Source organism: Drosophila virilis, chromosome 4 (genome assembly GCF_030788295.1).
Source record: "Drosophila virilis strain 15010-1051.87 chromosome 4, Dvir_AGI_RSII-ME, whole genome shotgun sequence".
In the NCBI taxonomy this organism is placed as follows: Eukaryota; Metazoa; Arthropoda; class Insecta; order Diptera; family Drosophilidae; genus Drosophila; species Drosophila virilis.
The window spans coordinates 19,668,944-19,694,339 of record NC_091546.1 but is presented as its reverse complement, the minus strand read 5'-3'; the positions used below and the strand labels follow the sequence as shown (position 1 = coordinate 19,694,339).

The 25,396-nt window shown below is 37.4% G+C and overlaps 2 protein-coding genes and 1 long non-coding RNA gene across 4 annotated transcripts; 2 read left to right on the top strand and 1 right to left on the bottom strand.

Moving 5' to 3' along the window:
* Positions 1 to 1,844: 1,844 nt before the first annotated feature.
* On the bottom strand, positions 1,845 to 6,526 carry LOC6627943 (coiled-coil domain-containing protein 34). Of its 2 annotated transcripts, none has more exons than XM_015172538.3 (2): positions 6,353 to 6,526; positions 1,845 to 3,089 (listed from the first exon to the last, which is right to left on the bottom strand). In XM_015172538.3, the coding sequence occupies exon 2, from the start codon at positions 3,044 to 3,046 to the stop codon at positions 2,018 to 2,020; it is 1,029 nt and encodes a 342-aa protein (XP_015028024.1). In that variant the 5' UTR covers positions 3,047 to 3,089; positions 6,353 to 6,526; the 3' UTR covers positions 1,845 to 2,017. The 2 variants fall into 2 exon arrangements, with proteins under 2 accessions (XP_015028024.1, XP_002051416.2); XM_002051380.4 differs by lacking the exon at positions 6,353 to 6,526 and adding an exon at positions 3,153 to 3,222.
* A 6,831-nt stretch (positions 6,527 to 13,357) lies between these two features.
* On the top strand, positions 13,358 to 19,100 carry LOC6627944 (coiled-coil domain-containing protein 34). Its single transcript, XM_002051381.4, has 2 exons — positions 13,358 to 13,513; positions 17,250 to 19,100. The coding sequence occupies exon 2, from the start codon at positions 17,283 to 17,285 to the stop codon at positions 18,894 to 18,896; it is 1,614 nt and encodes a 537-aa protein (XP_002051417.1). The 5' UTR covers positions 13,358 to 13,513; positions 17,250 to 17,282; the 3' UTR covers positions 18,897 to 19,100.
* LOC138911283 (uncharacterized) lies at positions 13,738 to 14,522 on the top strand. The gene is made up of 3 exons (XR_011416766.1): positions 13,738 to 13,903; positions 13,966 to 14,053; positions 14,110 to 14,522. It is a non-coding gene; the product is annotated as an uncharacterized lncRNA (long non-coding RNA).
* Positions 19,101 to 25,396: the final 6,296 nt, after the last annotated feature.

Sequence of the window (25,396 nt, the reverse complement as noted above, 5' to 3'; positions counted from 1 at the left end):
ATAATATCAAAGCGAAAGTGCGTAAACAATGCAAACAACATGAAAACGACTCTCGACTCCGCAAGCTCGACTTGACTAACTGGTGTGGGGCGTTGGGGGGAGGGGGGGGGGCATGGTTGCATTGCTTTGCTCTTGTTGCTCAACTGCAACACAAAATCCCAACAATAACAGCAAGGATACGGACAAGGATACAGCGGCAGCAACAACAACTAGTTAGTGCAAACTACATTGATGACGAATAACATGCTTCAATACCTACCAAATTTAATCCTGCCAATGCTCACACATACACACACACATATGTAGAGAATTCTAATGCACACAAATGTAAACATCGGCTTGACCAATGCGTATGCGTGTGTGTGTGTGTGCGTGTGTGTGTATTTTAGCTGGTAGCAGGCAACCAAACTAGCGTTGACCTCATCAAAAGGATTTGCCAGCGTCTTGTTGGTCTTTTTGTTTGCCAAGCTTTGAACGGCCTTTGACTTTGTTCCGTGTAGTCGAGAGTGCGGCGGTGTGTGTGTGTGTGTGTGTGTGTGTGTGTGTGTGTGCATAGGGAAGGGGGTGGTGCGGAGCGTAGGGCAAGCGCAAGCGGTTTGGAAATTGTGCAAATGAACTTTAGGCCTTTGGCTTATTTTGTTTGCATTTCGGTTTTGCTTTGGCAAAGAGCACTTTATATTACGGCAGCTATCTCTCTCTCTCTTACTCTCCGTCTTTCGCTCTGCTCTGCTACAGCTTGTGTTTGCGCCTAAAAACATGCTTTATTTTATTTTTGACAATATAATTTTGTGACTTTACGAACAGTGTTGAAAATCTAATGAAAATGGCCCAAGCCTCGCCACGCCCCCTGTACCGCCTACCCACTCCTCCTTTAACACATACATTGAGACTGAAGCTGACAACAATTGATATCCTATTTTGTGTGTCCTGTGCGGTTCTGTGCACACTCTCTCTCTCACTCTCTATGCTTGGCATTTTGTTTGCTTTTGTATTTTACTTGTTATTGCAAATTGTTTTTTGTTTTCATCTGTCACAGTTTTACAATTTTCCACAGACCGTCCCCACCAGCCCCTTGCCATCATCTCTTAACCCCTTTCTGTGACACTGCATTCACTTATCGTATTGGCTTACGAAATTGGTAAAGCTCTGCTGATGCAATTGCTTAAATTGACTTTTGAAATGCTAGTCGATAATGTTTGCCAGTTCACTGATAACAACAAATAAGCACAATACGCAAAATGTTTCTTTTAAATACAAAGTGGAAGGGTTACTAAAGCTGAAAAAGGTTTGTTGCATGCTCAGGAAACCAACTATGTATTGTCCAGTTCCGGGCGAATGTGGTTTTCAAACATATTTGATTATAAGCCAAGGCTTAAGTTATCAAATCTGTGCATTGATGGATTGACGGCTTGCTGATCAATGCAATATCTTAAGTGCTAGCCAGCTGCACTACCAGCTCGTCTAAGGCAAGCAGTAAGCCTTTTGGCTTGCACCAGAGAGGTTTGGGTAGTTTTTGTTAACTAAATAATAAATAAATAAAATAAATAATTTCAAAAATGTATTTATTTATTTTGTTCGATTTTATAGTTTTGGGCTTAATTTTTATTTATTTTAACATTTTTTATTTTTATTTATATTTTTTGAATTGTTCATTTTATTATTATATTTTTAAAACTATAAAATTATGTTTTATATCAATTTTTTTTTATTTATTTCCTTATTAATATTTATATTTTAATTAAAGACGTGGGGCTGTGGTACAAGTAGACCTGTAGAATTGTTAAGTTGAATTTGTAAAGGCTATTTATTTTATTTGCTAGTTGGAAATGATATGAATTTAAATATTAGTTTAATCATTGTTCGATTTGTTTTTATTTTTTTTTTTATTTTAATTAGTGCCTTTGTTTATATATTTACGGCTGTATTGTGATAGAAACTGAAACTACAACAATTCAATTACTACTCCATAGATTCACATATACAATATCAACATTTGACTGAATTCACTTATGCAATATTATAACTCATTCGGTGGCTTCTTGATCGACTGCCAGGGGGCCGGGTTTAAATATATTTCGGAAACGGTGCCACGCAGCGAATCCATGCCCTGATTCATGGGCACTGGCTTCGGTTTGCCATAGACATTGCTCATCCAATTCTGCCAGGCCTTCTCAGCCAACTGTTTGCGACGCTGCTCCTCTCGTGCCTTTTTAAGGAGATGATGCTGTTGCTCCTGACGCTGGCGCTGCTGTTGCTCCTGCTTCTTGAGCCACCAGCTCTGCACTACCTGACTGATCTCGGCCTGGGGCACATTGCGCACCGGCTTGTTGCTCGCCTTGGCTCTGTTTGCCACAGAGCTGGCTGCTGCCTGCAGGGCCGCACGCTGCATATGATTTTCCATTCGACGTTGCGCCGCCTGCCGCGCCTTATCCCGCAGCCATTGATCGTAGGAAAGCTTGGCCAGCTGCTTGCGTAACTCGTGCTTCTCAATTTCATGTTCACGTTCCTCCTTTTGGCGCTGCAGCTCCTGTTGGCGCAGCCTCTGCTTGGAGGCGTACCAGGTCTCGTAGGCCACCTGCGGCTGACGATCCAATTTAAGACCATCCAACTCACGCATATAGTCGAGCATGCTGCTCTTTGAGCTTAGGCCCAGCGAGGGTACCCTATTGCTCGGTTTCTCCATCTGCTTGAGAGAACCGTACACGTTTGTGTAGCTATACAGAGAATTGGTATCCGCTTTGCTATGGGTATACGTGCTACCATTTGCTGGCGGCAATGAGAGCGGCGTTGACGATGATGATGAGGAGGATTCCCCCTGATCTTTATATAACAAATTCGATGTGCCTTCCAGGTTGGAGGGCTCCCATCGTCGCGAATCCATATATTCCAGGGTATCTAGCCCCGATTGCTCTGAGTGCTCCGAGTGCTCCGATTGCTCTGATGGCTCTGATGGCGTTGATATGCTGCAAATGCGAGTGCGTCCAGTATAAATTTCATCACTTAAAACGATTTCCCCATCGGAATTCATGTGTCCACTAAATGCCATTGCTGTTCGTGTGTTGTTGTTGTTGTTGTTGTGGTATGTGTAACTGCAAGTGCAAAAAAATTATTGTATTTTAAATACAACAAATTTAAATTATGTGCCTAGCTACCTGTCAGGCATAACTTTCATGTAGTTCTAAATTGAAACGGGCTGACGTTTGAGCGACATTTGAATCTAAATATTTTATATATTTAGCAAATAAATCCCTATTCTATAAACGACACACTACTGCGTTCAGTCAGATGACACATTCCCATTAAATCATGAATTAGCCAGTATGTCATATCAACATAATATATTAATATTAACATATCATATCAAGAGATACCATGAACCGTGCGCCGCGCTGTCGCTACAGAAATTCGAACTATCTTTACACATATGCAAAACGTAAGCTTCGAACGTTTTTTTGATACCTTATTATGGTAAATATGTTCCTGAATAACTAGGCTGCTTGTTTTCTGATCTTAATGAAATGAAATCAGGATATAAATATGGCATACAAATACGTGTTTTATGCGATGCTATAATTCTCGAGTTATTCATTAAAATTGGTTTTTATCGATTTGACTCTAATTTAAAGTTATTGCCTTAAATTGCTAGTCTCCAAACTAAAGTAAAAAATTAAATAAATATTCAAATCAAGACTCGCAAGTGTATGGAAAAATTAAATTGACAAATTAAATAAACATTATTTGGGTTAAGATATTTTGAAAAAAATAAAAACTATTGGTACAATAATTGAATAAAAAAAATATACAATTAACAATATTTGAGTTCAGACAATTTATTAAAAAAAAAAGCCAGGGCTCAGGTTAAATAAGGAATTGGAATTCGAGGTCTGTTTCGGCTGACTCAAAAGTCGCATTGGTAGCTTTTGGTGCTCTCTTCAAGCGTAATTTCAATCGCCTTGTATTTTCAGCTTCACTGCCAAGCTGTCAATGCATCAGCTACTCATATTGACCGCCTATCAATGCTGCACCATAAAATATTTGTCAGCACAAGACACACGCACGCACTCATACTCACACACACACACACGCACTCACACTCACACTCACGCGCACACTTGACATACACTATCTCACACACGGACACATGGTATGCAATTAAACCCACACGGCTGCCAATCGCTGCTGCATATGCAACGAAAAATGTTTAATTACAATACAGAAAACAACAACAATTACAACGGCGACAACAATAACAAGTGCCTGGTGAGGCTGATGAGGGTCGTGCGGAGGAGCTGGGAGTGGGGCCGAAAAAAAAAATACTTTGTTGCTGGCTGGTGCGAGTGTGTAAACCTCAGCCGCCGACACATCAGCAAATGGCGGCGGCTCATTGACATTTCCGCTGATTACTTTATGGTCCACACACACACTCGCACATGCACACACATACAGAAGCCTGTCGCAACATGACATGACATTTCGGCGCCCAACACGAAGCGCCACCCAAACGCAAAACGTTCACTGAGCGCAGCACATGCAACTAGACCTTATACGCATACCCTTTATGCATGCATATAGGGTATACACAACCAGTAGAAGTGGCATATCAATTATATGCATACCATTTTTGTATATATGTAAATATTCGAATTCGTAGTTTTTAACTAATTTAGATTTTATCTAATTAATTTCAAAACTTTGATTTAATTTGCCTTCAAAAAAAAAATATGTTGATCCTGAAGTTTATCGATGTCCTGATTTGAAAGGACCTTAGAGCTTAAGTAAGGTTAGTTGAAAGTTAGGAAATATTAAAAATAATTACGCAAAATATTGTAATAATATTTTAAGATAAATGATACAGCTGAAATAATGTGTTTTTTCGATCTGATTCGCGTTGTTTTGATATAATATTGTTATTACATTAATATTATATCCGATTAGGCAAACTCCGTTATGTAGTTGATGTCCGTTGATGTCAACAAAAAGACAACTTAATACTGATCAAGTATACATATATCCATCAATGGATTGAAAACGTACTTGATACTATTTTTTTCCTAAGGCCTTAAAAATTTATTCTCTTGATATAGATAAAATATTTATTCCCTAATGGATGAACGATGTTTGCTATTGATGCTGATCAAGATTATATGTACTTTAAGGAATCGAAAATACTTTGCAAGAGTATTTAAAAATGTTTTTCTTTTCATACTGGACCTAGTATATATACTAGAAGCTATTGAAAATGTTTTCCCTTGATGCTAAATCAAGAATATATATTCTTTAACGGATTGAAAACGTAACATTAACGTTTCGTTCGGGTTTCTTCTCTCATCTAAAATGATTTGAGTAATTTTCTGGTAAGAGTATTCAAAATTCGTTATAGCCACGTCGGGAGCCCTTTTTGTCACACATCTCAAAATTTAATGACAGTCTAATTATGCGTGCAAATGGTTTATAAATATTTTACAACGCCAAACCGTGACCGTGACTTGGAACTGAAAGCTATGGCCACAATGCCGCAGCCACTGCCGGCTGCCTCCTGCCCCATGTACAATCCCTGCCCCTGTTCCAGCCTCAGTCCCTACCCCTGCCACTGCCCACAACCAGGCATATCTCTGTTCGTGCGCTTTCTTTATTCGCTTTGCATTTTGGCTTTTCGACTGTCCACACTAGATGTGTGTAACAGTGTGTATGCGTGTGTGTGTTTTGCGCATCGCTGATTGCATTGCGGTTTTACGAGTTCATTATTGTTAATTATACGCCGTGTTGCCTGCCAGAGAGCACCCTTTTTGATATAAACACCGTGCTGGCTGTCAGTAGCGAAAACCTGACTTATTTATAACTAGTATAACTATATTGGACACCACTGTCATACTGCAGTTATCTTTAAGCGGTTGCCGGTTGTCAATGGCCTGAAGCGGGGGCGGGTTTTGACAGGCTTGAGGTTTGCCAACCCCAAAATCAGCCATTAAATCCATTAGGAAGATTACGTACATTTGGAAATCCAATGCAAGCATTTAAGTCTTGAAAAAAGGGAATTTCTTTTTCAAAAAGTAAAACTCATAAAGCTTATGCTGATTGTTGCCCCGGACGAAAATTGCTTATAATTAAGTTATTTTCAAATCTCGAATTGATTATGGCTGTATCAGAATAGGAATATTTAACATTAGTGGCGCCGTCGTTGTCCTATTTCTTATTTCAATAAAATGTTTGGGCTTGTCGGGCACTAGGTTCTGGCTTTTATGCTTTTGGCGATCAAAATTGTTTGCACTTTCTATTTTTGGTGAACAGAAGTGCAGCTTTCTATTCAGATCTAATTCGCATAGTTGGATAATCTGTAAAACGTTTTACTTACTTGCAAATTTAACAATGAAGCTGAGAACTTGATAATTTCAAAATCGAAAGATTCTTTATACGCATCCACTTCTATGCGGTTACCTGAAAGATACAAAAATAACGAATTTTCAATAATTTAACAATACTTTCGCACGTTTCTATATTTTTTTGCACAACACTAATTTTCCAGAAATATATATATACATATATATAAATATATATATATATGTATATATATGTGTATAAATGTTTTTTTTTAGGTTTTTGATAAGTTTATCTAGGCCTACTGAACATTGTCGAGCTGAAAATATTTGTATATATCAATTTTAGACCTCCATGTGAAGTTCGACTACAAAACTTTTTGCTCACTTCCAAATGGGGCATAGAATAATATTGTGGCTTGTGTAAACAATTGGAATGAATAGGCAATTTTCAGTTTTGAATGTATTTTACAATTTTAAAAAATATATTTCTGTAGATCGGTTAATTATATAGAAACGATCAATCAAAATATGCACTTAAGCAAAATATGCAAGATAAACAAATTGAATTTAATTTAAGATTTTTTGTACGGCTTCTTTCACATTTATTATATGAAAGTATATGAAAGTGCCTTTATTTGCGTTCACAACCTTAAAGCAAAGCCATTGATAAGTCAACGCAAATGCAATTGATAGTCTGATGTTAGCTTAAACTATTTGATGTTGGCCAAAGAAATGTATTTAATTTCTAACACAATTATGCGCCAAAGCATTTCATGGCCAATGAAAATTTGTGCTACATTTGGATAAAGCGAAAATCTTGTACGGCTTGTTTTCTGGCAGCTGTGAATGCCTTAAGCCCTAAATTATAATGTGGGCATGTCTTAACAAATTTTACAGAATGCCTCACACAGACACATACCTAAGTTCTCCTCCTTCTTGTCAACACCCTAGTTAAATTTCGTCGAGCCGAGACATCAAATTCATTTTACATGCATAGCAAAACGCCAGACAATGAATCCAGCCTCGCCCATTGACGCCGCTTAACTGTTCGCCCCGCCCCCACTTTTGTCGACTATATGGCCAAGATTTTGATTTGGAATTTGTAAATATGGTCACGTATGTTATTATAACAAATATCTCTCATGTTTATGTGGAATGTGCTCTGCTCAGCGTCTTACAGTAAATTGACTTTCGTATTCTCTCATTTGAAATTGTGGCGCACATGCAATTTCCACAGCTCCATGTATTTGTTTTTGTATTTATATTTATTTAAGAGTGTGCGTGTGTGTGAATTGAGAAATTTGAATATATATCGAATTTTTGCTATACTTTGGGCTTTTAATTAAATCAGTTTATGGCAATTGGCTTTGGCTAAGGAGAGAGCCTAGCTGCTTCTTGCTTTACAAGATTAAAGATAAATACATTTAACTGGAAGCTGTTTCAAATTAGCTTTAGCTTAAGCTAAGGTCGAGCACGAAATTTTGTCAATATCGATTTGATTTAAATAAACTGCAATCAATTGCTGATCCGTTAATCAACCCTTTTTATTTATTTAAAATTTGTTTTCTCTCTCTCTGAACTGTTGCTTAACTTAACGCAATGCAAGCATTTTAAAGTCAGTTTAATGTATGTATACAAATCAAGACCCTCACCTTGGCCTCCAACCACTATCATGCAATAGCAGGAAGAGCAGAGAAAAAAGAGCCTATCATTGCGTCAAGGGAATGTTGTTGAAATGTATCTTTCACGCTCAATTTATTTGTAATGATGTCGACAGCATGTCAGAAGCAGCAACAGCAGTGGCAAGCCTCCGAATGTGTTGCAATGGAAGCTTGTTGGTAAAAACCTGCGGCTGTTACTAGGCAAAAAATAAAATAAAAACATCGAGCATGGGCCAAGCTATGGCACATTAGTGCCCGCAAATCCCAATCATAAAGAGCGAGAGCTGGCAACTTTTCGCGAACGCATTTTTCATGTCGAAATCGTGGCAATCGGCACGGCAAATGATGTCCTGGGGGAGTACCCAACATTTTTTGCTTTTTTTTCCCCCCCCCCCCCCTGCCCTCACATTCGAAATGGACGCATGTGTAGCGCTAATGAAATAAACATGTTTATTAGATACAAAGGTTGTGCCCGCCCTTCTAGGAGGCTTCTGCTACAAATGCGATAGCTCATATATATATATATATATTTTTTTTTTGTTCGTTTTGGCTTACGCTGCGTATGATTAATATTAAGTGTTAGTTACCTTGCACCTGTCGTCTTTGTAATTAATTGAATTATATTTCTCAGAACGTGCCAGCCAGCTAGCCGGGCAGCAGAGTTCACATTATAAATTCAAAGAGCATCAAAAATAGCGGAAATGCAATTAAAAATGTGCAAGGCACTGCCAACATCTCCATCTACATCTTCTCAGGCCTCCCGCCCAGCTGCTGCTTCGTCGGCGTGTTGCTCTGTAAAAGTGTGGCTAAGCGCAAATTACCGACAGCTACTTACAGCTTGAGTGAAAGAACTTGAAAAGAGAAAAAAAAATGTAAGAAAATGCTGCTGCATTGCATGCCCAGAGCTCAGCTCTATTATGCTTAATTAAGTTTTTCTGCCAGTGTTGGCAGTTAGTTCTCTTCAAGTGGCAAGTGCCTCAGTTGCTGATAAAGTGTTGAAAAGTGCCCTCAATACATTGTGTGCAGCGCCCAAGTGAGTGGCAGGCAGTGTTGCGGAGGCTCGAATAGCAAACTTGTTAGTTGGCCATTGTTAAATGTTAATCAGCAGCGATGAAGTATGGAAATAAGATTAAACATTGTTAGTTCGGTTTCATGCTCAAGCATTTGTACTTGGCACATAAGTAGGGACAAATATGCATAGGTCGAGAGCATTGCTGGTGTCGGTGTGTATTTTTTTTGCTACTATCAAAATCTCTCATGGGACTGTTTTTATTTTTTTAATTTTACATTTTTTCATATATTTAATAAACATGAAGTACCTTTGCATTAATTTAATGTCGGATAGAGTTCAAACATAGTCCGCAATTTCTATATGAAAATATATAGGACTTGCAATCTCTTCAGTAAAACGTATCTCAAAAAATTGTTAATTGCTTTTAGTTAAACCTTGAAAATATTTGCATGACAAATCTGGGCTTGACGCAAATGCTGACTTTCTCAAAGCAGGAAGCTGGTTTAAACCATGTTTTCCTTTCGTTTTCTTTCATTCTTATTCAGCTCTGTTCTCCTTGTTTTCCACAGAAAATGAGCATAAAATTTACATTCCAAATTAGCTATGATTTGCGCTATGTTTTTTAATTGATGAAACTTTTTGGTGTATATTATTGATATTATTTATTTATTAATTTCTTAAGAAGAATATCGTATAAACGAAAACCATATGAAATTAAACAAAGTAATGCAATTGAAAATAAACAACTTGTGCTCTTAAATTTAATCCATTAGATTAAAGAGATTAACTAAAAAATGGAAACTGGGGGCATGTGCTAGCTACTTAATATATATATTTATATATTCTGAGCGCCATTCAGAGTTGCATGCTAATGAGGTTAATGCTTGCATTGAACCCAAAACGGCGAGGCCAAAAGATGGCCAACCCCACTTTCCATTCATGTTGCCTTTGCCATCATAAGCGCCGTGTTGGATTTTCAGATGTGTAAAAAAACGCTGAAAAGCCCGGCAAACAAACTGACTCTCAGACACACACAAACACAACCATACACACACAACCACCCACACACACACACACACACACGCAGACTTGAAGAGACCAACTAATCAAGGTAATGAAATCAGTTTTATTTCAGGTTTTTTTAAGCAGTATTTTTTTTGCGGACTTACAGAAATGCTGCAGGGTTGCAGAGATACGTTCGAGGGCATGCAAATAGAGCAGAGAATGTTTGTCAGCAGTTTGTTCAAAGTGTTTGCTAAACAGCAGAGTGGGCCGGCACGTTGTTAGCGGACACTCGAACTCGCTGTTGTCTGGCATTTGGCTTGTGTGGCTTTAACCACAAGAGACTCGTCCGTTTGCTTATTTGCGGCTGGTATAATGAGAAGCTCTTTAGATATTAGAAATTAAATGTATTAAAAATGCGGCAACGTGAGTCTGAGCTTGCGTAGGCAGACAAGCTCAAAAGTAACTGATAATCATGTAGAAAAAATGAAGAAAGTAATACAATAGAGATCTCACCTTCAATTAATCAAATTTAATAATAATGAGATTAATTACTGTTAAAACTATAATTATTATAGTAATAATTATTGAAATTATATTTAATACGAATATAATTCAATTTATTAGAAATATTTTAGTTATATTTAATTATTATTATAATTTAATTATTACTTTTATTAGTATTGCATAAATGTTGGCAATTTTAAATCGTTTAATTAATTTAATTGTTATTGAAATATATATTTTAATAAAAAAGTTATAATGGTCTGATTATTATTATTTTTATTATTTATATCAAACATTATTATTATTATTATTATTATTATTATTATTATTAGTATTATTAATTTTATTATACATTATTATTACTTTTATTATTATTAAACTTATTTAGTTGCCTGAATTATAAATAATAATTGTTGGGAATTTCGATATATGTTTAAACAAAGCAACAAAGTTAATCTACTCCGACTTTTTAGTTTACAAAGCCTATTTCTTTTGGATCTTGGGGAACCTAATGCACATAAAGTAAACATAAAAAACGTCAGAAAAGCCTGAGATAATATATTCTATTTGTGCATTAGCAATTTTTACGATAACAAATTGGATTGTGTGTGAACAACTAGCTGGGCTCCGAAAGTTTTTAGCCAAGATCTTTGGCTTTAAAATAACTCTAACGCCGTTTCTCGAATTGTCCTCCAGCAGAGTTGTGTCGTACAGTTTTTCGCTCTGCCAAAAAGTTTTCCCTCTGTCCACGGTTGCGAAACTGTGCTCATGTCTAAGCAACAAGCTCCAAAAATCTGTGCATATCAATCGCAGCGGTAACTTGGCTAAATTCAATTAGCTGGCCAAAAGTCTTGGTTGGGTAATCTGTCATATTTAATTAAGAAACTTTTCAAACAATTGCTGATGAAATATTGCCGTCACCGTCGCGTCTCGCAACGCGTTGACGCCTTATCAATGATGGCTACGCCATAAAGTATGCAACTCGCAGTCAATCAAATAAGAGCCTCAGCTAGGCGGCAAAGGAGGAAGCGAGAAAGCGCACAAATACTTCACGTAGATCTGTTATGTACATGCATGTGTGTGTTTGTGTGGGAGGGTATGTGTGTGTGTGTGTGTGTGTTGGTTCGTTTTCATTGCCGCCTTTTGGGCGCATCGCATAAATTTCATTTGACATAGTTTTCGAGCAGCGTTAAAACCAAAAATAGGTTTAGATGCAGACGAAGATGCAAGCACGTTAAGCTACCCACTGACACGGGCGCACACACACACACACGCACAAACAAACGGTTGCCGTTACAGTTGCCCCCCAGGCCATAATTGGTTGCGTCAGTGCATAAGTCACGAGCTCATTCGAGTCCTTCGAGTCCTGCTCGAGTCGTTGCCATGACGACGGCACACATACACTAGCACACCTACTACAGCTGCCTTTGGCTGTGTGTTTCTGTGTGTGTGCGTGTGTGCACCTGAAAGTATGCAGCATTAAAATTGGATAAATGCAAGTAGCCCACTAATTGAATTGCCGACAAGCTTTGCCCACCTCCCTACTACATTCCGGCCCACGCACGCTGCACGGCCCCCACGCTTAGGCAATGAAATTTTGGTAATTAATATATTCACGTAAGCGGAAAAGTGCAACAAACATGTGAGCGACATTGGGCTGACAAACAAGTTTATTTAACAAGCTACGGCAAAGTTATCGTTGACTCTGTGTATGGCCAACTTTGTAGGTTGTCATCGGTTTCGGCTGGCCGTCGGCTGCCGCTTTAAAGTTTTAGTGGCTGCAAGTTTGTTGAACCATTAAAAGTTCATAACGCATTTGACAACAATACTATATGTACTATATATCTATATATCTATGTGTTATAGTACACAGCATTATGAATGCCAGAGCACGTCGAGCTGCATGGCAATTGTCAACAATTAGGCACGCAAATGATGACTTGCGAACATTCGTTCGCTTTTAATTTGAGTTAATTAAGATCTTAATACTAGCTGCATGCAATATGCTACTTTGAGAATGTCTTAGTTTAGAGTATTTATTAAATTCAAAAAATATATATACTGCAGGATTATAAGAAATGAAAATGAATCTCAAGCAACAGTAGCTGATTTTGGTTTATGAAATACAATTTGTTCAAACTTAACTTTTTACATATTTCTAAATTCAGTGAAAGGTTTAACAAAGCCTCATGTGATTTTAATATTTTTTATTAAATTCGTTTAATTACCTAAATAACAAAAAATAAACTCAACTTTTTCCAGCGCTTAATTAAGTTGTATCTGCATTTAGCTTTGTATCTGTAAACCAATCGGTAACTTTAACTCGACACACGGCATCAGCTTCAGCAAATTAAAATCAACCACTTGAGAGCTGCCCAGCAACAAGATGCAACTGTCAAACTTTCTGCGTGGCCATAAGTCAATTAGGCAAATTGACTCACCTTATTCCATGCCGTTTTTGGCCAAAGTTGTCGCGTCTTCCATTTCTTAGCTTGGTTTTTTTTTTCTGGGCACTTAACTGATTTGTTTGTGGCCTGACTGAAGTTGAGTTGTTGTCTTCAATTCGCTTTTGGCTGAGGTGCCAATGCGCAAAGAATTTTCTGTGCGGTCTGAGATGGAATTTGCTGATTGAAAGACTTTTAAAGGACTTCCTGGGACTTTGGTACTTGAAGTTTGTTAGTCTAATTAACTGTGTGATCTTTAACTTGTCTAAAATCGCAAAAAGCTTTAATCCAATTTGCAGCACTGGAAAACCAATCGAATTCACATGGCATATATTTCATATTGTTAATATCAATAAGCAGGCCAGGCTTATTATTCAACTGACATTATCCACACGTAGTTGTAGACATTTTTATTTCCAACAAAAATATATATTTATATATATATACATATATATATGTATATATAAATATATATATATATATATAGAAAAGGGAAACGTTTGTACACAATCGTTGTGCAACTGCAACACGAGAGTCTCCACAACGGAACAAACAATACCACTATTTCCGGTAAGTCAAAGATAAGTTTTATTACATAAATTTAGACCCATATTAAGAAATATTTGTATCTGAAAACAATATTTGTATATTCACTTAACTAGTTTTCTTTATTGAAATATTACAAACAATATTTATTTAAATATTCCATTAATTTATTAACTTAAATGGATTATTTAAATCAATATCTTATTTTAATGAGTCCAATACCTTTTGGGTTCATTCATATGATCTATCTATCTATTCCATCGAAGTTTCTCTACTGTTGGAAATTTTCGCCTGCCAGCAGAGATTTTCAATTCAAGTTCAGGGAAACAAGCTGGCAACTGCTTAAAATCGAGTTATTTTTATCTGAAACACTTATTTCTATGCATTTATTTTGAATGGATTAATTAGATGGTGGTAAGCAGCCAGTCTTACGTGATTAACGTTAAAAAATCCGAGTTTAATTTCATATTTTCAAGCAACAATTGAGCGAAGTTTCCGTTTTGGTCTTGTCAGAGAGTTTCCTTTTGTTGGCATTTTCTGTCGATTGCCCTGACATTTGATTGTGTATGTCAAACAACTGAGTTGATTATAATTGCGAAAAATAATGCTTTAATTCGCAGCCTATGCGGACAGATAATCCCAACAGTTGTGACATTTCGGCTTACAGTTCATTGATTTTGTATTGATGATGATGGGGCCCATATCATCAGGCCTGAATTTTATGAAAGTTAATTAAATTGGCGGGCAAGCGAAAGTGAATTGTAATGCAAACGAGTTGCGCATATTGTAAACAGGCTTTGAATTATATATTTAAATAAAAGGACCGCGACCGCAAACTTGCTCTGGGCACACGCACACACAAACACACACACACACACACGCACACACACACACGCACCGGGCGTGTGTGTGATGAAATATGTATCGCATTGGCCACAGGTAAAATTGTCACGTTTTTAATTAAACGTACGCCAGGCCAAACAACGTAACGGTAATAATAATCAATGGCAATGCCAATACTCGAAACAATAACAAAATGAAAAAAAAAAACACAAAAATAAATAAAATACAAAATAATAATAATAATCAATTTTATGCGAAATGGAAAAATAATTAAAAAAAATGAAAAGTGATTTGAGTGCGTGCATGAAATATGTAATCGAAACGAAAATAACAACCTGTTGGCCCTGTTGGGCTCCGCTCAACTGGATTCTTAATTCCCTTTTTTTTTTTTTTAAAGGAGTCCAGTGCTTCAAAGGACCGCAAGCTGTTTGCATTTTGTTGCATTTCAGTCTTTGCTGCTTGGGACCAACAAATATTTCGTGTAGTTGATAAGATATACGTTGTATTTTGCTTTAATCTTCAGCTCTTTCTGCTGTCCATCGATTGAGCTTAAAGTGCGAGTCATTTTGGACTCAACTATGTCATAGTCTTGTTGCCTAAATAATTAATTTATTTCGCACTCTGTGCCTGCATTCGGCTGTTGTTGCTGCTTTTAAATTTACAACTGACACTCTGAAGCAACAGCTTCTAGCTGACCGCAGCTGCCTTCTTTCTCAGACCTTGTAGCAGTGTGTTCGATTCAATTAGAAATGCTTAAAGCAAGAATTGAGAATTTTTCACTTACAAATAAATAGCCTTTACTTTGGCCTCAACTTAAATTGAACCAACCTTGTTTCTTTTTCTGAATTTAAAATATCAATTTTGACAACTATCACAGCAGTTGAGTTTACTGCTGAAAGTAACGCTTGCCTGCATTTCGATTTCATATGTTTAGTTTTTATTTGTTTTTATAATTTGGCGGATTTTGCAGTTTTTTATTGTAAGCTGCAACCTGGAAAGGGCACATAATGACATTACTGCAAAAATTAATCGCATAGCAAAGCCTATTGAAAAAAATAATAATTATAATATGGAATGTTTTTATATAAATAATTCTATTAGCACGAGTAGCTTAGACCTAATATCGGCTTAAATATGTTTTGGTTTACAATTTAGGAGCAGTTTTAATTTAAACTAAACGTATGATTGTATTAAATAATGATACACATGTTAAATAATATTTCGCATGCATCGCACGCATCGACTTGATGTAAGCTTTTTTATTAGAGAGATTTAATCAAGGTCTTTGCTAGATTTGCATTCGGTCTAATATACATTTAAATCGAACTATATAAGAACTTTAAAGGTTAAAAATGTGCGCGAAACTTGAGAAATTTAATAAGCAAATAGCTTAAACCATTTGTAAGTGGCTATTCAACCCAGAAGATTCGATTAACTAAAGAAGGCAGATTAATTATCTGAAGTCTATTGGAGTATAACAGTAAGCGCATGCGAGAATCCCAGTCTACTCCGCGTTTCTGTGTCTGTACAGATTCAATTCTTTTTTGGCAAATGGAATATTGTGGCTATCGATAGACAATGTAAAATCCAAGCGTACATACAATATTCCAGAATTGCAGCCCGGACTCTCAATTACTTGAACTTATTTCCAATTATGTGCCAGAAGAGTTTAGTTACATTTTCCACTCGCTTAACTTTGCCAAGCTGGCTTTATGCTTCAGTTTTAAAACTGCCTGGGCCATCGCTCAGCCCAACCCAGTCGCAACCAACTGTCAGGCAATAATATCAGACACACGCATGTATATGTAATCTTTACCAAGAAAGCGGAAAATCCGACAAGCAGCCAGACATTGCCTGTCGCTCATTTGACAAGTCATTTGCAGGTCGTAGAAAAGGCCACTTAATTGTTTTTTGTTTTAATAAGGCTGATGTCGGTGCAAGATACAACAATTAAGCATATAAAAAAAAAAAAAACATTTAATTATGTCTATCAAATGCCGCTCATGGGCGCCTAAAAGCGAGCAGCGATAAGTTTTTTATTACACCTTACTACGGCTCGTCTGTGTGTGTGTGTGTGTGTGTGTGTGTGCATCTGATACGTGTGCATGCCTGTGTGTGTATGTGTGTCTCATTAAAAATGAAAGCGCTACTCATTAACTGTGCCAGGTAACAGACAACCTACAGACAAGAACAACGACGACAACAACAGCCATTCGCACACAACAAACGATTTTTGAGTCGGCAACTTTTCGCTTGAACACCCACACAGACGCACACATTCACCCCCCCACACACACACACACACATTGAGCAGGGTGTAGTCCCATGTGTGTGTGTAGTGTAGTTTTAATTACCTTTTGCTGTCGTCGTGTGTGCCACTCGTTCGACTCGTTGTTTAAGTAATTGTTTGTCATTAGTTAAAATGTTTTCATTTTGCTTCAGAGAGCGAATTGGGCCGCGTTTTATGTAGCATGGTGTTTGTCATTACACTGGCAAAAACCGACGTCTTATTGTTGAATTTTGTATAAAGCCTTTCTTTATATATATATTTATTATTAATATTTAATAATAATTTTCGCAATAATATTGTTCTGCTATGCAGGCTTTGTTCTGTTCACTTTGTGATATTTGGGGCTAGAATCCCTGCTGGCGCTCAACTTTTCTTGATTGAACAAAATTCTTAGGGAATCATAATGATAAGATAGTTTCTATTAATTTTCAACAAAGCAACCATAGCGTATTCTACTCGTTTCGCCTCTCTGCCCTCGGCTTCTAGTAGGCGTTGATCAGTTATTCACTTCAGAGTTGATGGGGCTCGTAACACAAATGACTGGAAACAATCAACAAACATAGACATAAACAAAACAAAAAGAACATTAAAAAAATATAAAATCCTTGTACTAAACCAATTCTTCAGCTCTTCCACAGAACACGTTGCTGTCTTTGAAGAATGGCCTTCGTAGCTCGTCGTAATACTGAGGGCAAGTTGGTCGATTGTCAGGTGATTTCTGGACTGGGCACTAGCTCAATGCCCATGTCCGATTTAAGTGACGAGGATACTGATTCTGGTACAGTGCAAGGCTACAGTAATCGCTCCTATGTATCGCCCACTGTACGGTATGTGGCGTCTAAAGAGGAGGACGATGACCTCGAGAGCTGTTACACAATTGACGGCACTCGTGGTCGTGGTGCCAACAATTTGGACTCTGATCTCGAATCAGTGGCGAGCTTTGATGTAGATCGCTATGACAACTGCAAAGGCAAGAATATAAATAATGGGGATGATGATGTTGGCGCTGAGAGTGATTATCAATTGGATGTCGCCAGCGATGAGGAGACCGTCATGCAGACTCGCGATGATGCAGTTGAGCGCAGTGATCTGAATCAGTATTCAGGCAACGATGACAAATTTCAGTCAGATGATCTCGATTCGATTGATGGCGACACCGTTTGTAGCCCCCGAGATGATGAAAAGATGCACCCAGATGCGCTAAGTCTGGATTCGTTTGATGGCCCAATTGCATGCCATTCGCGCATGTCGGCTAATATGCAGCCAGAGGATGCACAGAGCTTGAGCTCCATCGATAGCGTCACACCTAGCCTTGGGCCAACTCTGCATCCCGAGGATGCACTCAGCCTGGGCTCTGTTGATAGCGCCACCGTTTGCCGTTTTATGGACCCGGCCAATTCGCTGGACAACGACAACGATAACGATAATGATAACGATAACGACAATGACCAAGCGGATACACAGAGCCAGATGACCAATCGAACATACAATTTGAAGTCTTCCACAGTACGTCGGGATGATTGCTCCTCGGCATCCACTTGCAGCTGGACTGATATGTACGGCGGCGCACTCAAGCCCTCCGAGAGCCGCAGCAATATTGTGCCATCGCTGAGTCTGAATATGTCGACCACCTCCTCGTCGGGCTCGTCCACATACTTTCGCAATCTGGACGAGGAGAAGGAACGACATGGCCAAGAGGCCTATCAGGAGTGGGTGAAGCGTAAGGAGCGTCAAAAGCAACAGAAGCAACTGGCTGCCAAACAGGAGCGCGAGAAGCGTGACGCAGAGACAGCAATGCGTCAGCGTCTGGCCAAGGAGCGCTATCAGGAATGGGTCAGGCAGAAGGAGCTGCAGCAGAAGAAGACTGCAACTGGCAGTATCAAGAGTACTGCCAGCTACAGTAGTTATTCGAGCAGCTCCAGCTTTGGCAGCACCATGGCGCCCACCAGCAGCAGCGCTAAGCCGACACGCAAGGAAACCCCAGAGGCCACCAAGAAGCGCCTGGAGGAATGGGAGCGCATCAAGACCCAACAGCAGCAGCGCGAACGTGAACGTCAGCGTCAGAAGCAGCAGAGCAAGGAGCAGTTAGAGAAACAGCGCAAGCAAAAGTCCGAGGGCGCCTGGCAGAATTGGATGAAATCGGTGGGCAACCGGCCCAAGCCGGTGCCCCTGAATCAGGGCTTCGATACATTGCGTGGCACCATATCCAATATATATGTCAATCCCGTTCAGTGGGTCTCCAATATCGATTCCAATGGCTCACGCGGCAATTGAGCAGGGAGCTCTATTGGAGCTCTAGTCGTTTTCACCGGCATTTCAAGAAATCTCAACAAAAAAAGTACAAAAACTGATCTTCTATTAAAAGGTCCAATTATCTCCAACACACATTTGGCTCTTACGACCCCTCGGTGATGTTGGACCCAACAAAAAAAAAAAAAAAACAAAAAACATAAAAATATGAAAAAGAAATGAAGAAAAGATCCTAATGCATATAGATATATTTGTTTACTGGTATATTGGATGGCTTACTACATTTTGAGCGCCGATGTTTCAATAAACCATCAATTGCAAAGATCAATTTTTTAGAGCTTTAAAGATTACGAGTCTTATTGGCAATTAAATGCTTAAACGATCAACATTTTGGATTGATGCGTAACTTCTGAACTTGTGGCCTTAATTGTTTTGTTTGTATATTTATATGCGTGTTTATATACATATGCATTTTGTGTATGTATGTAAATATTTGTCTATATGCATATTAATAGATATATATATATTTGCTTAAAAGAATTAAGTCACAAAAGTTCAAAAGTTGTACACATAAGTCCTTCTAGGGACTGCAAGCTAGAGCCCTGTATCGATTAATTCTCTTGCATTAATCGCAAATACTTTATTAATGTGAATAAAACAAGACTCGAGCCATCGAATATCGAGCTCAGCAGAATAAACGAGCTCATCGTAGCAACGAAGTTCCAACTGCTCGATTCATTCGAACATGTTCGAGTTAACCTGCGTCTGCGGATGCATGAAATGCACATAAAGGAGAGTTTTTCTTTGAACCACGAAACAAACACTTCGAAATTTTTGCGCAGTGTTTATATCCTGGCCATAACAATTATAATCGTTTTAATTACAAACCTTGGACATTTCATATAAGTGGATATTTTCAACTCTGCCTCCCTGCTGCGCAGATTATTAATAGAAGCCTGAGCTTGCGACCCTTAGGAGGAGCATACACACCACGCACACACACACACGCACACACAAATACCTAAACCCAGGCTGGGCCACTCTGACAATACGATAACCTTTAGCCTTGCCTTCTAATGGCTTTTTCTGCCCCCCCGCCCCCCCCCCCCCCCACACACAACATTTCGCCGTCCGAGAGTTAGTTGGCACTTCCTTGTTTAGCAGTTTGTGCCTGTCTATTGTGAGCAGTTTGCTATATTTACCCCATTTTCTCTGTGCCCATTTGTGTGTCAATTTGTGTTTTTATTATTTATTTGTCAGCTCCATGGGGAGTTTAAGCTTGAGTCTGGGTTTGCATCTGGGCGGCGGCCTAATTAAGGTTTTTTCTTTTTCCTGCCACACGTCAGACTTTTATTTATGCAATTAAGCAAAGCTGCGTGTAATAAAGTCCAGCTAGCAAGTAAAATCTTTGATTAATTGTAGTTTTGTTTACATGTTGAGAGACCGAAGTCCACGCCTGATTATATATGGGCTCAAAGCTAATTTATAACAAGTGTGTATGGACAAGGCCCAGCTCCTACCATCCTAACAGGTGATTAGTGTATCGTCCTTGTTTGTTGTGTTTCGGCAATTTGTTTACATGTGCCGTGTGCTGTTAATCGCTTTCTATGCCTCATCATTATCATTATTGTGGCTCTTGCTGCTTTAAATAATTTCTTTTATGTTCACAGTGCGCATATTTAAAATCTGACTAAGCTTTATTTAAGCCTAGCATTTAATAAAACTCTTGATATAGTTAAATACATTTAGTAAAATACATTTTTAAAATATTTCTTTATTGTGCCCTGTACCGAAACGTAAGTGGTAAAAGGGGTATTTCTATTTTGTTGCACGGCATGTAACAGGCAGTTGTATGCTTCGAGGAGAGCTTATATTCTTGCTCTACACTTACAGTCGAGTTTCTCTAGCCATGTCCATCTGTTGGCCTGTCTGTCTAGGCGCTCGCAGTCCGTCTGTCTGACTTTGCGTCCAGGCGTATAATTGCTTCAATCTTGAGAACTATGAGTGCAAGAGTCTTGACTCGTACGACAACTTTCTTAGTCACGTACTCGATAAGAATCGATGAAATAATCTATAAATAAAACATTGGATAATCGATGTCCATTTTTTTTGTGCATCTATAAATATCTCCCTCCAGTTTTTGATGATTATATATGATCAAATGTATGTGTTTTGAGTGTGTAAATGGTTAGAGTACATATTTTTGAGGAAAGTTAGAAAGGCAGCTTAGCTCTGGGTACAGGGTGGCTTCTAGTAGCTTAATTGCAGCTTATTTTTATATAAATTTCTTATTTATTTCTATATTTTATCTATTATAAGAATAGCAATATAAGATAGTTGGAATTAGCGCAGGGTATAGGGTATCTCCTGGTTGTTTATGGTTGTGATATTACTGTAGTTAATCCTTTTTCAATATATTGCTAACTTGTTCAAATTTTCCACCTAATGCTCTTATATTCTCTTTCTGTGCCTTTCATGCACTTTATTGATAACTTCACTTTCCTTTGTTCATATTAAAACAATTTTCAATTTCAATGCTTGCCTTTCGGCGCCTGCCCAATCACGATTTATTTACAATTTAGCATTTTGTTGTGTCGTGTTCCGGTTTGCATTTTCTTTTTCCTGGGCTATAAACTTTAATGTGCCATCGTAAAATATAAGCACGACAGAGAGCCAAGAACAAATAGCTAATGGGCCGTACGAGGGGGGGGGGGGGCTTAGCTCATATGATGCCATAATCACAGCAATGACAATGCCAAAATGTTAATGTGTCTGCTGCGCCTCTAGAATGTGAGTATGTGTGTGTGTGTGTTGCTTTTTATGGGCGGCTATAAATTAAAAAACAATTTGCGAATGTCCGCAAACTAATGAAGGCTTTAAGAAACTCAACGTTTAGCCGTCGCATTTAAAATAATTTTCAAGCATTTAAATAGCAATTAAGGATGTGTGTCCTGCATTGCACACAAAAATAATCAAAAACAATAAGAACAAAATGTACATGAATTAACGCAAATTTGCGCTTTTTTAAATGCAAATCAAAGGCAGTCAACAACAATAACAACATTTACAAAAGCGCACAACAATTATAATAAATAACCACAAAAAATGCGAAATGATTTGATGCGAAGGGTGGCCAGGCACAAAGAAAATTAATAATAAATCTCAAAATGCTCATTAACTTAATTACTGTGTTTATTTTCATTGCCCTTCCGTCCTAACGTCACGACGCTTTTCGATTTCAGCGCGTGTTTTGGCACTTTTCACTTTGTATACCCTCGCTGAGGGTATAACAACTTGGGCGCAAAGTGTGTAGCGCATAGAAGCAGATAGCTTCATTCACATTTAATAAATAATTTTTTTACATTCACATAAAATATATTTTTATAATCTAGAGCAGTATCAGCAATCGCCTCGCTATGAAAATCTTATTACCATCCGATCTACTATATACCCTGGAAATATCGGCAAAAAACTAAGGTGTATGAGAGACTTTTATATTTTTAAAGATCTCTTCAACTTGATATTTGCCTTTGTTATTCTCTTCAATTTTACATCTACAGATTAAATACTATAATCAGCATCTGGCTACTATTTAATATTGAAAAAAAAAGGTCAAAAACTAAAATAAAGTTAGGTAAAATATCTATTTTCAACATTACATTACATTATCTGGCTGCGTGAAAATTGTCTTTCAGAAATACGGCATATCTATATTGGGACACTTTTAAGTCAAGGGTATTCAATTTTCGGCGTGCCGAAAATGGCTACTCTTTCATTTTTTTTGTTTTTGTTTTTTTTGTTCCCCAGATTGTTCGAATGTTTTTGTTTGCTGCGTCACGCAATTTTTCGATGGCTCCCCTTCAGACTTGGCAGCCCGAAAATTCTGATAAGCAAGTTGGCCAAGAAAAAATAGCCCCAGAACATGAAAAAATTGCGCGTCTTTAACCTTAATGTGTATTTAAGTAATGTTAATTGTGTGCAGAGCTGCCAGCTGTCGCCAGTTGCCGCCAGTTGCTTCCATTTCGCCATTCCCGCATTTTGTCCTTCCTTCTTTTTGGATTGTTGTTTTTACCTTTTGGCACATTTTTATGTAATTATGTTAATTTTTTATTCATACCTCGCAGCGTATCTAAAAATTGTGTTCTGTTCGGCAATTTTGTTACATAATTGCTGGCTGGTTGTTAATTGAATTTCAGGTGAGAAGCGCACAGCTAGCAATTAATACAAAGCGAACCGAGGTCAGGTTACATTTCTTAGTAATTGAACATAGTTCGTGCTCATTTCTTGTTTTGTAATATTATATGACCTTTTTCTGAATTTGATAATTAAAGCTTGCTTAAATTGTCATCAAAGTGGTTTAAGTCTAAGCAAATCAAACAATATTTTATTCAGAAAAAAACAATCAATAAATGTGTTCAGGCCTTTAACTTTTATGGCTTCAAATATTATAACATTGCCAATTATTTTAACTTTATTATGAATAAAAGTAAACTTGCAATTTATTAATAATTTTTTATTTATTTTATTAGCCTTAGTATTATTAATATTATTATTATTATTGTTAGTATAAATGGTATTAATATTATTATACGTAATAGTAATTTTTAAATTTATTTTTATTTTTATTGTTAATAACCCTTTTATTATTATTTTTTTTTTAATGAAAAAAAAAACCGTTACTTGTTGAACTTGGACAATATTTTCTATTTTCTTTCAGAATCTCAGCTTTGCAATTAACAAAGATTCGCTTAGAAAAATTTGAATTCTTATTTATCATACATTCTTACGAGCTGGAAATCGATTCGTGTTCATTACTCGAATGTGAAATTTAATTTCAGTGAAAAAAAGGGATGAGGATTTCCCAAATGAAAAACCAGCACGTAATTGCACATCACAGTTGAATTTTTCATTCACTGTTTAAATCGCTTGATACCTCATGCGAAATAAAAAAAAAAATCGATCTCTTTGAGTATTTTCTGCACTGGTCAATTTTTTTTATTTGATTTTATTTATTTTCTTTTTTTGCACTTTGCAATCAGGAAACGCGGCTTAATGCCCCACAGTAGTTTGACATTATTAAAATGCACATTATACGGGTCAGCCCGAGCGTGTACGGGCATTCTGAGCTGGAAAAGCGCTTCAGTAAGCCATGCATGCATCTATGATGCATATTTACTACATTATAACCTTGAGATTTATATGTATTGCATGCAAAATCAACTGACAGATATTATACATGGGTCGTAATACTCCACGCACACACACACACACACAGGCGCACAGATAGACATGGCCTCAAAAAATGCTCTATGAAAATGGAGTAAAAACGCGTTGGCTCCGAAGGGTAAACAAAAACATTGCACGTAACCCGCTCAGGTGGTTCAAGTTCCGAACAGGTGGGGGGGCTGTTTGGTGGTTTGTTGGGCATTTGGCGTCTACTGTGGTTGCAGCTGTTTTGGCATGTTTGAAAATTCCTGGAAACAAATGTAATAAAAACTACTCGTAATATACACACACACGCATACACAGCCAAAAGTGCTCGAGTTTTTATTAGCTGCGGGCTTGAAGAGTTTTTTGACTCTGTTGGTTTTTCATACCCTTCAAGAGGGTATTATAATCTAGCCAGGAAATGTGTAACGCAAATCTGCGACCCAATAAAGTACTTTTTATTCCAGACCAGCATCGATAGCTGAGCTGGTAGAGCCATGCCCCTATAAGTCTCTCAATTTATTATTTTATGTCAAATCCTTTTTTTCGTAAATATATTTATTTCATGCTCTGCACATACTTCACTATGCTCATATATCTGCAAAAGACATTTGTCTGCAAGGGTATTGAATCTGCGGCGTGCCGAATGTATCCGTATTTTCACGTTTTTTGGTATTTTTGCGTGCTGGCCTGCACTTAAAGAGTTCTTAATGAAAGAATTTTGGTTTTATTTCGCATTTGTTGCTTGTTTTAATTTGATTTTTTAGCACTCGCTGGGATATATTTCAAATTTATGCGCCTGGTTGGCATTTTGATGGACTGCGAAAGCAAATCAAGGCAGCCGCCGTTCGTTTCGTTTTGTATAACTAAGTATTATGTATAGTATACACTGCGATAAGTCCAAATTTTGCGCCCAGAACAAAACAAAGCTTAACTCTTTAAAGTTGATTTATTTTATAAATATTCCTGTCGATTTGCCATTTACATGTGTTGCTTAAATTTACATATACAATGAGTAGCTATGCGTATATATATATTTTTAACTCAATTTATTTGCTTTTTATATAACAGTTTATTTCTCTTCATTAATCTTTAATATACATTTTTTTTTGTAAGCTATAAATAAATATGCAATTTTTGTTTTGTTTATTAATTGTTTAAATACTCGCTTTAAATTTAAATATATTTAAGCTGCATAGCGTCGGGGTTTGCTTTATTTATTTTTTAATGATATTTGTTCTATTAATATACTTCGCTTGTATATGCATTTTACAGTATTTTTTTTTTTTTTTATATATGTATGTCAAGTGTATTTG

Excerpts from the sequence above, each read along its gene's own strand:
- LOC6627943 (XM_002051380.4), bottom strand. The coding sequence starts at position 3,172 with ATGAAAGTTATGCCTGACAG. Across the intron at positions 3,090-3,152 it reads ATGAAAGTTATGCCTGACAG|TTACACATACCACAACAACA; the intron begins GTAGCTAGGCAC and ends TTGCACTTGCAG.
- LOC6627944 (XM_002051381.4), top strand. The coding sequence starts at position 17,283 with ATGGCCTTCGTAGCTCGTCGTAATACTGAGGGCAAGTTGGTCGATTGT.